Source organism: Leishmania braziliensis (assembly GCF_000002845.2).
Source record: "Leishmania braziliensis MHOM/BR/75/M2904 contig, possible fusion of chromosomes 20 and 34".
Classification (NCBI taxonomy): Eukaryota; Euglenozoa; class Kinetoplastea; order Trypanosomatida; family Trypanosomatidae; genus Leishmania; species Leishmania braziliensis.
This window is the reverse complement of record NC_017948.1, coordinates 259484-274190: the sequence shown is the minus strand read 5'-3', so window position 1 is coordinate 274190 and position 14707 is coordinate 259484. Positions and strand designations below refer to the sequence as shown.

Here is a 14707-nt window from a genome sequence, read left to right as displayed (position 1 = left end):
GAGAAAGGGAGAGGTATAGGGAGGCCGTGCGTGAGCATTCGAGGACGTATGTGCCTTATAAACCTACAGCGCATCGCACCGAGTTGAGGGGGAGGGAACGGATAAGAAGAACACGACCCCAAAACGAAGAATCATTGCGAACGCGGGAGACAGAGGTCCGAAGAGAGGGAGGGGAAATCCATCGCTAGCTTTGCATGTTCCACCAAACACATGATCACGACTTCCTTCTCGTCTACGCGCGCGCGCCGAGTTCACTGCGCTTCTGTCTGCACTCCTCACCTTCCCTCTTGTTCTCACTCCAAGAAAACATCAGGTCATGTGGATAGTGGTTGAGCCTCAGGGAGCCATGTCTCTCCCCCCTCCAACACATTCCGAAGCTCTAGTCAGGCTCGGAAAGACATCTTTGATTCGGCTCCCACGAAGCTGCTGATACATGCGTGTGTGTGTGTGTGTGTGTGTGTGGTGAACAATGCGGCTTATTTGAACAAGGCCATCGTCGTCATCGAGTGAAAGTGCATTACGGTACATCATGGCTCTCCTTTCTTCTTCTTCCGCCTCGACGAAGAAGAGAGGAGGGCCTCTCTGTGCGCGTGATGCGCCCGGCCCTCACACCCCATCCCTCCCTCCCTCTCTCCCCATTTGGTGTGTACGTGTGTGTGTGCTCACTTGCTCTGGTCTGTGGCCACAGGGACCAAACCGTACATCATACACACATGACAGAGAGAGGAATAAAAGGGAGCGGGGAGGGAAGACAGGTCCACTAACTACGTGCACAGGCCAAGGTTGCGTAGTTCTGCTTCCAACGCGCTCGTGCTGCCGTTGCCGCAGCTGTCGCTTTTACTGGTGCTCGGTGATCGAGCTTCGACAGCACCCTTGTGGCATCCTTGACGTCGTGATACGTTTCGGCCGCGCTTGGAGTTCGTCTGTTGCTCTTGCCTCTTTCTTGTTGGTTCTTCGCTCGAGTCTCCTCCCTTCACCATCTTACCATCAAGGCCTGACTCCATGGCCCAGCTTGCTGGCTGTGACGGCGCACTTGAGGAGGGAGCTGAGTGGTTGTCACTGCGGAACTCGTCATCGCCCACACCAAGCCTCCCAACCGCTCCCGTCGTCGTGCAGGCGTCGTGGTTGTCGTGGCCATCCTCGGTATCGGACGCGCCGCTGACGACCGACGCTTGCGCACTCGTATCCCTGATACCGTCCCTGTTTGCTGTGTCGCGCATAAGCGTTGCAGCTAGAGCACAGGTCTGAGGTGAGTACTTGCTGTACATGCGTTTCGTTCGCGGCAGAGGACGCAGTCGCACCGGCACTGTGTCGAGCAAGCCTTCGCGCTTCAGCTGCTTGTACGTGTACAGCCGTCGGTTGTTTTGGCTGTAGTAGTGTGCGCCATCGGTCAGCACAGACAATAGAGGGAGGTCACGCAGTTGCAGTTCGCCGTCTCGAAGCTGTTGCAGCGTACTCCCGATTGTGCGACCGCAAGAGAAGCGAGGCCGGATGCGAGAGAAGGTGAAGTATATGAGAAGCGGGTCAATATCGACCACCTGCTCCGCTGTTGCTGGGCCCACCCTTCGAGAAGGTGGCATGGACGTGCTTGCCTGCTCTGGAGCGTGTCACTCGTATGTGTTTGCTGTGTGCTTTGTCGGGAATCGATCAGCAAACTATGCCCACGCTCGTCGGAGGGGGAGGCCGCGCTCTGATGAGCTCTGCGCATGAGCGCCGTTGGCATTGGTGTGGAGATGGAAGGGGTTGTAGGAAAGGGGAGGGAAGGCGGAGGTAAAGAGAGAAGAGGATGAGCGGTGGTGTTCTACCGGTGAGGTTTCCCTCTCCCCATTTTCCCTGCGCCGCCTAGACGATGGACGGGAGAGGTTGAGAGGGGGAAAAGGGGGAGCTCAGCAGAGAGTATGAAGGGAGTACAGGGGGAGGGGATGATGAGGAGACGAAGAGTCGGTCGTACATTGTTGCCCTTTTAGCTCTGTTTCGCTTTGTCTTATGCTCGCGCGTGCACAGATAAACGGAGAAAAAGAAAAATACGCGCCGATATACCCGCGCAGCGCTACGAAGAAGAAGAGCGCGCCCAGCCCCTTCTGTAGCACCAAGCATAATCGAGGCAAACACATACGACGACTATCACAGCCATGCTGCTTTGCATGATCAGCACATCACCAACACTGCCTCCCAGACAAGCAGCCAACACATCAGTCTTATAATAAAGCGAGAGATCTAAGGTGGAGGGGGGGGGGAGGGTTGGAAGACAGTGGGTGGTACTATAGGGGCAAGGGCAGGCGGTAGCTCCAACGACAGCTAACAATGATCAAACGATCCCAGCGGGACGAGCACGAAAAAAGCCCCCTCCCCCCTTCTCTCTCTCTCGCAGCGCCAATTGTGACGACACGTACACCCACAGACACGCGCATGCACATGCACGCAGTGACACACACACACATTCGCAAGGTCCTCCCCTCGTTCTTCTGACTCAGTCGGAGACAACAAGCCTGGCAGAGAAGCTAGTGATGTCGTTCCACGTAATCGGAGCAGGCTGAGGCACGCTGAAGGGACTTCTGTGGTCGGCGCCGCCAGTACTCAAATGCCGCCTTCATCCGCTCCGCGTACTTAGTTGGCGACTCTTGAGGCGAGTTGTTTTCTCTGGAGTGCTGCGCCGGGTCTTCGCCAGAGGATCGCTCCACGGTGGTGGAGCCCGCCGCGGTAGCGGCACGGACCGACGCCGTGGCCGTACGCGCCAGATGCTCAGCCTTTGCGACGGCGTCATCCACACCGACAGCCAAGAAGGCAAAAACGCCGCGGCAGAGGTTACGGTCCGTCACCACACCAGCCGGTGGCGCGCAAATATCGGGTGGCACGTAGCGGGACAGGGCGAAGGTACACACGCGACCCCCCCTTTCGTCCGAGGAAGCACCGCTGACGTCCTCTCTCGTCTCGTTCGGTGTGGCGGAGAGACCAGGCAGGCCCGAATTCTGCAGCGTCCACGCAGTGCTCACCGGCAGCCGCGTTGCGTAGAGTCTCGAGGCGGCAGCAGGCGCGTACGGCGACGCTGCGAGATCGTAGAAGCCATCACGGCAGTACAGGCTTCCCTCGTCCATAGAAGCCAAAAGCCGACGCGCTACGGCCGCGTGCGCATCGTCCATGCCAGAGGCGGTCAATGCAGTTTTGGTATCATCGGTAGGTGCGGCGAACGGCGGCGACAATCTCACGAGCTGCGGCACAAGTGTGCTCACCAGCAGTGCCCACTCTGGTGGGGTATGGCTCACCACATACCGCATCCGGCTCGACTCTTCATGAAGTAGACCAAGGCGTTCGTAACTCTTCTTCACAGTTGAAAATACGTCAGAGTGTGTATGGTGACAGTACGTCATGCTTGGGATGTCCGAGAGCGGCAGGAGGCGCAGCGGGTTGGGCACGTGTTCGGGGTACACGTGCGGGGTGGTAAAGAGACGCGGCAGTGCCGGCAGGACGCGGGTGTTACCTAAACCAATTTGAGCCGACAGCGTGAGGGATGCTGCGGTGGAGAAGGAAGGGGAGGTTGACGTCACGCCCAGTCGCCCGCTCGCCACTGCAGCTGTTTCTTCAGCTTCCTCTTTCGTCTGCTGCTTGCTACTCGTACCGCTGCTGCCCACCGCGGCTACCTCCGTGCGCCTGCCCGCGCGCGACCCGTTGGCACCATTCCCAGCCCTAGCTATTCCGCCTGCGGATTTATCGTGCAGCAGCTGCTGCACGGGCGACGGTGACAAGTCGAAAAGATCCTCCAGAGTAGATACTGACGCGTTGGCGGTCGCTGCTCCGGTGCGCGATTGCTGAAAGGACACCGTGTGCCCGGCGGCAGCAGCACGCACGACCGCCGGAACAGCAGATGGAAAGGCTGGCCCATGCGGCACTCCGTTGTTCACTGCAGTCTTGCTTCGAGCCCGGCTAGTGCTGGGGCGCTTCTGCGGCAGCACAAACGGACGCGTTCGCGCCCATATTCGTTTCGCTGCCAACTCCTTCGCAAGCGGTATGGCCGATGTGACGAGGTCGCGCGCGTGCTTCAGCACGATGAGGTCGTATAGCTCGGTCAGGCAGTGCTCCACGAGTGCGACCAGCTGCACCTCCCTAGCGCCGTTCGTCTCCACGTACTCCACATCATCCTGCAGCTTGGGCACCATACCGTAGAGGTACAGGTGCAGCTCCCCAAAGATGCCTTCCACAAGGTCAGCCTTCACCTTTCCATTCCCTAGTCGCGAGTGCGCCGTGGCTGATAAGAGGTGCCACAGCTCCAGCGTGTCGAAGACAAAGTCAAGGTTGACGTTCATCTCGCACGCATCACGCACCAGCGTGAAGGTGCTGCATCTTTCGCTATACAGCCACTGCTGATCAGGGTACAGCAACATGATCCGACTCGAAATGTTCGTACCCCAGCAGTTGTCCCCAATGTACTCCAGCCGATCAAAGGCGACGCGACGCCGCCGGTAGTGCGAGCTGAGCGCACCCGCCGACTCCGTCAGCTCTGCTGTTGCAAGAGCCACGTCAAGCACTCCGACCTGCTTTAAGGCCCGCAGGATAGTGCCGATTTGTGCTGCTCGCTTTTCGATCGACCACCGCGGGTCTGTCATCCCGCGAATACGCGGAAACAGCGGGCAGTTGTACAGGATGTCGGCCCACACCGTCATCACATTGTCGATGGGGTATCCGCGAACGGCCAGTAGCGTCAGCGTTTCAAGTGCGACCTCGCGCACCGGGTGAGAAACGTGCCGTGCCCGGTCTGCGACTGTAATGTGTGCCCGCAATGCTCCATCACTGTCAAAGTTTTCGCGACATAGACGGCAGAATGCCGTGGATGTGTCGCCAGGCGCACTGCCAGCGTTAGCGGCGGGGAGTCCTCCCTTATCGTGCCCCGCGCGGGTGAGCCTCGAGGTGTCTTCCTGATGCTCACTGCAGGTACTGTTGTCGTCATCGTAGTCCGCGCTGGTGCCAGTGCTTGCAGCCCCCCCGCTGCTGCTGTTGCTGGAGACATTGACTGCTTGGGGGTTGTCGTTAGGGTTTGCCCCCGGAAAGAAGAAGTCAACGGCTAGAGACGCTGGCAGCGTGCGCATGGGGAGGTGAAAACCAATTTTGGTGCGCGGTGGCCCATTACTGTCATGAGGTTCGTAGATGGGTAGACTGTCCAACGGGAAGTCCGGTGGTGGAATGGGGCTTCGCCGTGTCATCTCCACCTCGGTGAAGCCTTGCATTGGCAAGAAGATGCCCTGAAACGGATCCTTCACTCTTTCAAGTTTGCCATTGCTTGCGCAGGGGACGGTTTCGGTGGCGCTGCGCCACCACATCCCCACCGCTGCTCGGTTGGGGTGCCGAAAGGAGCCGAATGTGTCGGAGTGGGCTACTGTGACTGGCGTAAGAGCTCGAAGTGCTCGCGTTGGGTGAAAGAGCGTACCTCCACCTGTACCCCCGTCATAGCTACCGCTGGTCAGCTTCGCGTGATGGGCGAATACATTCGCCGCCTGTGACGAGCGTACGAATGGGCAGCTGGTCGTTGCGGACGCGCTGGCGAGACGATTGGTGGCATGCGCGGTGTAGATGAGTGTGGTGGTTGGCGTCACTGTCGTTGTGAGTCTGTGCGTCGTAGAGGAGCAAAATGCCTGTGTTGAGCTGAGATGCAGAGATGACGAGGGCATAGCTGCTTGCGTGTCTTCTTGAACTCAGTTCCGAGTGCGCTGCCCTTCGATTGCTCGGCCGAGGGGCGACGCTCGCACTGCACGGACACAAAAGACGCACCCAGACCGAGTCAGATAGCACTGCACTCTCTCTGCCTGTATGAATGTGTTCCTGTCCGTGTGTCTACTGTTTCTCTCGCTCCCTTCTTCTACCGCACGACCTGCATGCGAGCAGGTGAGAAAGACCAACAACGACAACAAACAGGTGAAGGGATGGCCAAGACATCGAGGGAAAGAGGTGACAGGAAAGGAGAGAAACACACACACAAGCGGTGTGGGGCATGACAGGAGTCAGAAACGCTGTGGTTGCTTTAGACGACCGAGGGTTCACCGAAATGTGTCGGTTCCTCTCTCCTTTTTTTTTTCGTGTGTATGTGTGTGCTGTGCCACTGCAAGAGGATGCCAGCTGCACATACAACGCCCACCTTATCCACTCCCCATTCCCGTTCCTCACTTCTGTCCCGCGCTTTCTTTCTTTCTTTGCTGCTGCCTTACTCTTGTCGCCGTCATTCTTAGAGGATGTAAAGCACCTCGTAAGAGGCAACGGGGACATATGCAATGCGTTCGGGGACACCCCCTCCCTCATCCACACACACACAGACATAGGCGCCTAGACATGCCGACTCAGCTGTACATGGGCACAGAAAGGAGAGAGAAGACGGAGAGGATGTCTCTTCCCCACTCTCGTGCTTTCACCCAAGTGCAGAGAGGAGGAGCATGAGAGAGAGAGAGAGAGAATAGGAGAGGAGGCTAGTGTGGGGTCTTGGTAGGCAGCAATGACGTTCCCCATTACCCTCTCAATCATATGCTTGATCAATCGGAATCGGCAAAGAACTCAGCAACATCCGCCTCCTCAGCGACTGCCTCATCCACGCCGGTGATCATGGAAACGCTCATGAAGTTGCTCTCCGGCGCATCGGCACCGTCCAGCCGCGGTGGGGACGGCGTCGACACCCTTTTCGGATTCGCCAGGTTGGTGTCCACCACGTTGTCGCTGCCGCCGTCATCATCGCTGACGAGCATGCCCGTCGCTCCTATTACATGCTGGTCCACCGTGTTGCTGAGCAAGCAAGTGTCTATGTAAGGCAAATAATCACCAAACAACCCGTCCTCTGCTCTTGGTCTGCGAGTAGGTCCGTCACTTGCACCGTCATCCTTGCCGGCGCGTTTTCGCGTGCTATCAGCAGCTGCCGAATGTGAAGGCGGGTCGCTCGATCCACCGACGTGCCCTCCCATATGTAGCTGCAACAGCTCGGCGTACTGCTCGTTGAAGCGAAAGAACACGTCTGCCTTGTTCTCCAGCGATGGAACGAAGGCCTGAACACTCGGGTATGGCAGATCGGTTGGTACAGGCCTCAGTGAGCAGCAGTACGTGCAGGTCACCGTTCCCTGGCCGAGCCGTGGGTTGAGGGTGACACGGATCGTGTTTTTAGAGTCACACACAGGGCAGTCAAACGTGCGCAGTGCGTGAATGCCGTGCCTGTTGGCGTTCTGGTGATAACGGCGGGCATCGTAGCTGTGCTCTTTGTTCTTGCCGCTGCTTCTGCTTGCGCTGGTCTTACAGCCCCCCGTCTCACCGCGCGCTTTTCGGCTGGCAAAGTTGCCACGCCGCGGCTCGATCCCGTCTCTTGCGTCGGACATGGTAGCAGTCGTCCGGCGTCGGCGGGGTAGCACGTTTGAATCAGCACTTGTTGTTACACAGATGAGCATGTGCGTTTGGGGGATGTTAGAGTGACGAAGGGGTTCAGAGGACGAGAAAGAGAGAGCCGTAGAGGTCACGAGAAGATGAGAACTCCAAACTGAGCGCGAATCTCACTCGCGCGTTTGTGCAGTGGAGGAGGAGAAGGGTGGTAGAAAAAGCTCCTCCATCTCAGCTTCCCCCCTCTCTTTCGTTCTGTTGCGTCCCTGATAGCTATCACGGATGAGCTCATAAAGAGCGTGGGGATGGGAGAACGGGGCATCACTCAAGTGACAAGGCAGTCTTGCACCCCAGCTCCATCTGTGTGTCCACATTCTATCACCGGGTTATAGCAAAGCACAACTGGAGACGAAAAACAGAGGGAGAGGAAGATGCGCGCAGCATGGTACAGGAATAAGACAAAGGGGGAGTGCTCGACGAAGACCATACCGGCACAACAGGAGGGTAGGGATATAGTAGTACTGATGTCAGTAGTAGTGGCGCACACACACACACACACACACACACACACGCACACACACAGACATGTATGTGCCGCTTCCATCATCGGTCGTTTCTCAGGTTCCTCGCTTCGCCTACTCAATTTTCAGCCGTCTCACGGCAACGGTCACGCCTTAGACACAGCGCGGCACCGCAGCAACAGCGGCTGAGTAGGAGGGGCAAGCAACCCCACACAGACACGACTAGACCACCCTCGTTTTTCAGGTGTGCAGAGCAGATAAGAAAGGGAGAATCGCACGAGCGCGCGCTGTGCTTTATACACACAGTTTTGGGATCAGTAACAGTCATGACCCCCTATCATTGGAACAGCCGGCTGTACTCGTCATCCTCGTCCTCGGCGCTGTGCACTTCTTCACGAGGGGCGAAGTAGTGGGCTGCCGCCCCTTCTGCCTCGCCCTCGTAGTCGTCGCGGAGGTTGACACAAGAGGCGATCGGCGCCGCGGCGCAATCCAACCACGCTGGCACGGCCAACTTGCGCTGCAACTCACCCAGAGACTTGACGTGTTTCGCACGTGAGCCCACTGACGCGGTTGCAGCGGTGGCAGCAGAGGAGCCGAGCCGATTCCTGTCCGCCATGGCTGCGTCTGCTACCGAGTACGCCTCCTTTCCCAGGTTGCTCTGGTGCCCACCGTAGTCGGCGTTGGACGCGCCAGTGCTCACCCTCACCTCGCGACCCATCTCTACCTGCTGTAGATCCGCGTGGTCGCGCTGAACCAGCGCCTCGTGAAAGCGAAAAAACACATCTACAGGTTTCTCAAGGCGTAGGACATTCCACCGCTTCGTCCCGCCCGCTCCGCATACGCGGCACCTCACCGTGGCATCGCTTGTCGCACGAAAAATTCTGACGACAATGGAGGCCTTGGTATCACACAACGGGCAGTCAAATCGGGTGGGGATCTTGTACTTGCTCTCCTTCTTGATTGGTCCATTGTTTGACTTTTTGCGCTTGCCACCCATTGCTTAACAAGACGAGGGATGGAGGTGTGTGCGTCTGTGTGTGTGTGTGTGTGTGTGTACGCGCGTGCGCAAAGAAATGCCGAAAGAAAGAATGAGGGTGAGAGAGGGAGACTTGCTCGTCTTTAGTGCTGTTTTGGTGAGACCGACACGCATACAAGAGAGTGCAGCTCTGACCCACCGACAGGAGCAGCAGCAGCAACAACAACTGTGACTGAACAATGGAAGCGGACGGAGAGGTGGGATCCCCAATCAGCAGGTGCGAGGCAAGTGTGGTGGTGGTAGTGTGTGTTGAGAGTCAGAGAAGCAGAAGAGAACGAAGCTGCATCTCCGCACATAGCTGCACGTCAAAGGAAAAAAAAATGTCAGGTGGCTTCTCTTGAGCGGTGGAGCGTACCCACCCCTCTGCTTGCACACCAAACAGCTGCAATTATCAGGGGCTGAATCAGTGCACGCGTCTTCCGCTTCCCCCCCCCCCCCCCCAGCACGGCCGCTTTTGTGACAGCGCGCACAAGTGTGCGTGTGCATCGGCGCAGCGATCAGGTCTGGCCTCTTTTGTATATATTTTTCTTCCGGCATCCACGCCCTATTCTCGTATTTTCTCCCATCTCGCATTGCTTGTGGGTTAACTTAATTCGTCAGATTAACACGCACTTCAACACGTAAAGGCAACTCAAAGCAGGCGCCCAGTTTTGGATGGGTTTACCATCAAGTCGTTCGATCGATCTCGTCTTCAACCAGAAGAGAGACGAAGTCTGCCTCGCTTCTGTCCTACAGGTTCGGGAACCCGTGTGTGAAAGAGGCTGGCGTGCTTATCGGTAGGTAAATATGTATGCGTGTGTTGGTTGAGTGGAGAGCGAGTGAGGGCGACAGAACTCTCTTCTCCACGACCTCCTCCCTCCTACCCCTCCTCCAAGAGCACCATCCTTCGCATCAGAGAAAATTTCTGTGTCCTCTCATGAGTGCCGTCGTGTAGTCAAGCCGCTGCCCGCAGAAGCGGCCGTCACTGGCTTCATTCTGGTTGTGTTAGAAACGATGCTGCGGTCTCGCTTCCTCCCCGAGGATGCCTCCATGTTGTTTGCATCCGCGTCACTACGGGGGGCAATGATAGCCGCTGGTGTGGAGCTACCTTCGCGCGCGGCAGGAGTCGTTTTCGCCTTTCCAGCAGCCGCTGCTGCGGCAGATTCCAGCACTGAGGCCCACCGACGCTGTAGCTGGTGCTGGGACTGCACCAGGAACTGACCGGCTTGAGCCACCCACCATTCGGCGGAGCCGATTTCTTCAGAGACTGCCCGGCCATTGGCACTAGGTGTTGAGGTTGCCGTGCTGGCTGACGGCGCAGCGTTCACTGGCGCGTCCGTTGCAGTCGACGAGCCAGGAGCTGTGCCACTACCCACGCGCGACGGCGCTTCGGTGAATCGGAAGAAACTCCGCTCATACGACACCGGCAGCGTTCGCGAAAGTGACTGAGACAGCCGCTTGTACAGCGCCATCTCTCCGTCCTCCTGCGTGCCACTTGGCCCGGTCTTGCTCAGCAGCAGGTGCACATGTCCGGGCCGCATCGCGCGCGCCGTGCGCCCTGCGCGATGAACGTACTGCGACACGGCCTCGGGCGGGTGGTACATAATCACGTGGCCCACGTTGGGGATGTCAATGCCGCGCATGAGAGCGTCTGAGGCTACGACGCAGGAGCCGTCGGAACCAGCCTCTGTGCCCTCCGCGTTGGTCGTCCGATCCAGCAGCGCGCGGCGCCGCTCCGCTTCACTGGAGAGCGTCGTGAACTCGATGACGGACGAGACTCCGGCGGCAGCTAGGAAGTGGCTCATGACACGTGCCTCCTCTGCGGTAGCGCAGAAGATGAGGATGCCTGTTCCTGCCCTGTCCTCCACGTTCGGGTACAGCGATGATGCAGCGGCAGCGTTCGCACCCTGCGCTGCTCCTATACAAGGAAGGCTCGCTTCTCTGTGCACACGATCGTCAAGGTTATCGGCCACCATTTCGGCTGCTAGCCATCGAGCGGCAGCCTCAGCACGCCTCTGTGCAACTGTAGCTGCGATACGGCTCCGCAGAGCGTGCACTAGCTTGAGCAAGACCGCTGGCCGGTACGTGTCCTCCACAAAGATGATGTGTTCTTGCAGCGTTGGTGGAAGTGCGAACTGGGTGCGCACCACGGCACTGCTGTATGCTGTCGTGCATGTCCCCGTCGTTGCCTGCTGCGATGACGCCATTCCCTCCTCCTTGCGTTCCTCGCCGTTGCTGTCGAGAACGTAGTAGCTGCAGTTGCGCAGTTTCACGTTGGAGATTCGGGCGATGCGCGAGGAGAGCGTTGCGGAGCAGAGAACCTTATGCAAAATAGGGCCCCCACGTGCCAAAAAGGCGTTGAGATTAACGCCACCGGAGCCATTCAGCAGTTGGAACGGGTTTGGCGATGCCATGGCTGCTGGCGCGGAAGACTGACTAGGAGAAGCGGAATTTGAAGACATAACACCCGTGAGAAGTTCACACATGCGCTCTTGCTGCCGTAGCTGGCGTCGCAGCTGCTGCTGAACCTCAAACTCGTACCGCGCGTTCACTTTCTGCACCTGCGAGGCGAAGTTGCCGGTCAGCACTTGGTCCGCCTCGTCAATCACCAACAGGCGTAGAGTTGCTAGGCGCAGCCCACGCGTGTGGTCGAGATGATGAAGAAGTCTCTGCGGCGTGGAAACAATCACATCAATGTTGGAGAAGTACCGTACAATGGTGCCCCTAGCGCGGTGTTGCTGATGCGTGGTGAAGCAGTGTCTGTCCTCGTCGTCGTCTCCTTCGTCACCGCTCAACATGTCGACATCTTCGCTCTCGCCAGCATCACTGCATCCATCCGCAGTCAGCTCCTCGAAGCCGCCAAAACGAGGCAGCACGACTCGCCGCACCAACTCGCGAGCCTCTGCTGCCTCTACTTCTGTTGGTGAGCCCTTTGCTGCGCCCCCCGCCTCAGCGCAGATGCACGCAACTTTGATCGAGCTCGGACGCGTCAGGCGCTGCAATTCGCGGTACACTTGCTGCCCAAGCGCCTGCGTTGGGACGAGAATCAAGCAGCGTAGCGCGTTATCATCAATGCCTCTTTTCAACTCTGTGAGGAGGCCTACCAATGGGATCAAATAACAAAGCGTTTTGCCGCTCCCGGTGGGGGCAGTTAGGCTGACGTCGTTGGGCACCCCGCTCATGAGCGCTCGCATGATGGTTGGGATGACGGCCTGCTGAACCGGCAAAGGCTTCGGATAGCTGAGAACGTGTTGCAACGGCTCACTGAGCCACTTGGCTGGCCCAATGCAGTCCTCCCACGTCTCAAAAGAGTCCATTGCAGCGGCTGGCGACACGTCCCTCCCTCCTCTGTCCCCCTTTCAAAGAATTCTCTGTTGACTTCGACCGCGTTTACTCTTCCGAGTGGCAGAGTGGGGTGTGCCTTGCTCGCTGGTACCGTATCGCGTGTGATCAGCCACGCTCCAATGGACGCAGAGGAGAGAGCAAGCGAGAGGTATGCTGCGCTGTGGGATGCGTGTACATTTATTTTGCCTCTGCCGTATGCGTGGGTGTTTTATATGCACACGGCGGTGGGGGCACCAGAGAGTGAGAGAGAGAGTGAGAGAAGAGCTTTGCATAACAGGTGAAGATGCACGGCACCTCACTTCTCGCACGACTTCTCCTAAAGGACCAGGCCTAATGCGTGCGTACCCGCCCTCTCTGACAACCCCAAACACACAGGCGACCACCACGTGTACACACACACACACACACACACACACATGTACACACACGGGCGGGGCAGGGGGAGGAACGACCCATCAAGGAGATGCAGAGGAGAGCGGAAGAGCGCAGGCGTTGTTTTCGGTTGAGCGGCCGAGAGAGTGGCAGCAGCGACCTTTCTGTACCTCTGCGCGTTTTGGTGAGTGCAGGAGCGACTTTGTCCTTCTCTCTTACGCCAACATTTTCATTTCTATGTGTTTTTTCTTCGACAGCACATGTGCACACGAGCTTCGAATAGCGTGAGAGTGCCTCCCTCTCTCCCCCTTTCTGTATGCGCGTGTGTGTGATGTGACGTGGTAGGGGGCAGGGAGCAAACCAAGCAAACAGCGATACAAGCAAAACGAGCACAGGGATATAAGAGACATATCCATGTCCCCGAACACCCTTGAAAATAGAAGAGGGCCAAAGAGGAAGACAAGATCACGCGTGCGTGCGGGAGCAAGCTTGTGGGCAAGGAGGGTGGTGGTGGGAACCCTATCGTGCGACAGCGAGCTATCGGCGGCCTGTCGCCACTATATTCGCCCCATTGCGCGGAGTTCTTTTCGTCTTCTGCCTCGTCACATCATTGCGTAAGCGTACTCACCTTCGTCAACCTTCTCGTACACGTGAAGGTTTTGCTTCCTTGCGAGTTCGAGGAGGCGCACACGAACGCGCATGTTCTCTGCTGTGCTCGTTCGCCCCGCGCAGACCCGCTTTACGGCCATGAAGTGCATTCGTTCATCCACCGAGCGCACCTTTGCCGCGATCACCGATGGGGAGCCAAATTGATTGTACAAATCGGACTCTAAGAACTTAGCCATGAGGGACCGCTGGGTGATCGCAGCCTCGCTCAGTATGTCATGGGTGGTGAGGAGAGCCGCAATAGATGCGTTGGCTCGCTTTTTGTGGGAGGTTCGCTTGGTACTGTCGAGGCTCCCATTAGAGCTTTCTACAACAAAGCCTCCGTCACCGACTGAAGCGGCTGCTGCCGAGGATTCTCCTTTGCTATCACCGGTGCTTGTCGAGGAGGGTACCTCTGCCGCTTCTTCGGTTGTAGGGGGTCTGAACAACGTCGTTTGCGGTGTTGCCGCCACCAGCCCATCGTGCACCATGAGTCCCTGAAAGAAGGTTCCCACAATCGGCAACGCGCGCGTTGCGGTGGGCATCCGCAGTTCCTCTGGACTTGTGTAGTCCTTAAAAAACTCGCAGATCCTGTCGCGGCCAGCGCACATCTTGGACAGGCGGTAGTTGAGGAGCTGCGACTCGAGGCGGTCCTCAATCGTAAATGGCGATCCAGGGCTGGCACAGATTGCCTGCATCGCTGCAAAGGCCTCCACATCTGAGCTCAGGAGAGGCAGAAGTCGGTACATAAAGTGTGGCTGATGAATCCGCAAGAATGTTTTGTAGTTAGGGACTATAATGTCCTTCGGCAGGCGGGGAAGTCGTGGGTCTTGGCCGGGCGTGTGTGTCATGAGCGCCAAGCGGCGGTTTCGGTAACCAATGAAGAAATCCTCCATAAGATTTTCGTGGAACACGGCACCATTCATCTGCAACACCCGCACCGGGGTCTTGCGCCGGTTACGGTATCGCACAATCGCTGCGTAGGCGTCTCTCTGCATCCGCGTCTGCGTGCATATGAGCAATAGCCACCACCGGTGTGTCAGGGAAAGAAAAAGATAACAGAGGGTTCTGTGTCCCTGTGGGTGTGCAATAGGCACGTATGTAGGCGGGCGTGTGTCTATACCTTCCCCAAGTAAAGTTAGTTCCTCTTGCTTTTCGAGCCGAGTGTGGGGCAGTCAAAGTAATGATGAATGGCACACACCCATGCGCACACACACGCGTACATCGACCGAAGCGTTGACGAGCCACACAGCACCCACGTGTGATGGGGCGAGAGTGGTGAGAAGCGGAGAGAGAGAGTGGGAAGGGAGGGCGAAGAAGGGCAAGCTGAGCTTGGTGGAAGCCGTCGTAGCGAACGCAGCAAACAAAGAAATTACTAACAACAAGAACTCACGAGAGGCATTGAAGAAAAGAATGAGGGTAGGCGTGCGTGCGCGTGTGTGTGTGAAGTACACCGTGAGCTCATCAGCGT

General features: G+C 57.6%; 6 protein-coding genes across 6 annotated transcripts; all 6 read right to left on the bottom strand.

Moving 5' to 3' along the window:
* Positions 1–764: 764 nt before the first annotated feature.
* Positions 765–1580, bottom strand: LBRM_20_5090 (conserved hypothetical protein; the record flags this gene model as incomplete). The annotated part of the gene is made up of 1 exon (XM_003723010.1): positions 765–1580. The coding sequence occupies one exon, from the start codon at positions 1578–1580 to the stop codon at positions 765–767; it is 816 nt and encodes a 271-aa protein (XP_003723058.1).
* Positions 1581–2501: 921 nt separating this feature from the next.
* LBRM_20_5080 (putative nuclease) lies at positions 2502–5312 on the bottom strand (the record flags this gene model as incomplete). The annotated part of the gene is made up of 1 exon (XM_003723009.1): positions 2502–5312. The coding sequence occupies one exon, from the start codon at positions 5310–5312 to the stop codon at positions 2502–2504; it is 2811 nt and encodes a 936-aa protein (XP_003723057.1).
* A 1200-nt stretch (positions 5313–6512) lies between these two features.
* Positions 6513–7340, bottom strand: LBRM_20_5070 (conserved hypothetical protein; the record flags this gene model as incomplete). The annotated part of the gene is made up of 1 exon (XM_003723008.1): positions 6513–7340. The coding sequence occupies one exon, from the start codon at positions 7338–7340 to the stop codon at positions 6513–6515; it is 828 nt and encodes a 275-aa protein (XP_003723056.1).
* An 856-nt stretch (positions 7341–8196) lies between these two features.
* Positions 8197–8856, bottom strand: LBRM_20_5060 (conserved hypothetical protein; the record flags this gene model as incomplete). The annotated part of the gene is made up of 1 exon (XM_003723007.1): positions 8197–8856. One exon carries the CDS (start codon positions 8854–8856, stop codon positions 8197–8199), a length of 660 nt encoding a protein of 219 aa, XP_003723055.1.
* A 953-nt stretch (positions 8857–9809) lies between these two features.
* Positions 9810–12191, bottom strand: LBRM_20_5050 (putative ATP-dependent RNA helicase; the record flags this gene model as incomplete). The annotated part of the gene is made up of 1 exon (XM_003723006.1): positions 9810–12191. One exon carries the CDS (start codon positions 12189–12191, stop codon positions 9810–9812), a length of 2382 nt encoding a protein of 793 aa, XP_003723054.1.
* A 1002-nt stretch (positions 12192–13193) lies between these two features.
* LBRM_20_5040 (conserved hypothetical protein) lies at positions 13194–14234 on the bottom strand (the record flags this gene model as incomplete). The annotated part of the gene is made up of 1 exon (XM_003723005.1): positions 13194–14234. One exon carries the CDS (start codon positions 14232–14234, stop codon positions 13194–13196), a length of 1041 nt encoding a protein of 346 aa, XP_003723053.1.
* Positions 14235–14707: the final 473 nt, after the last annotated feature.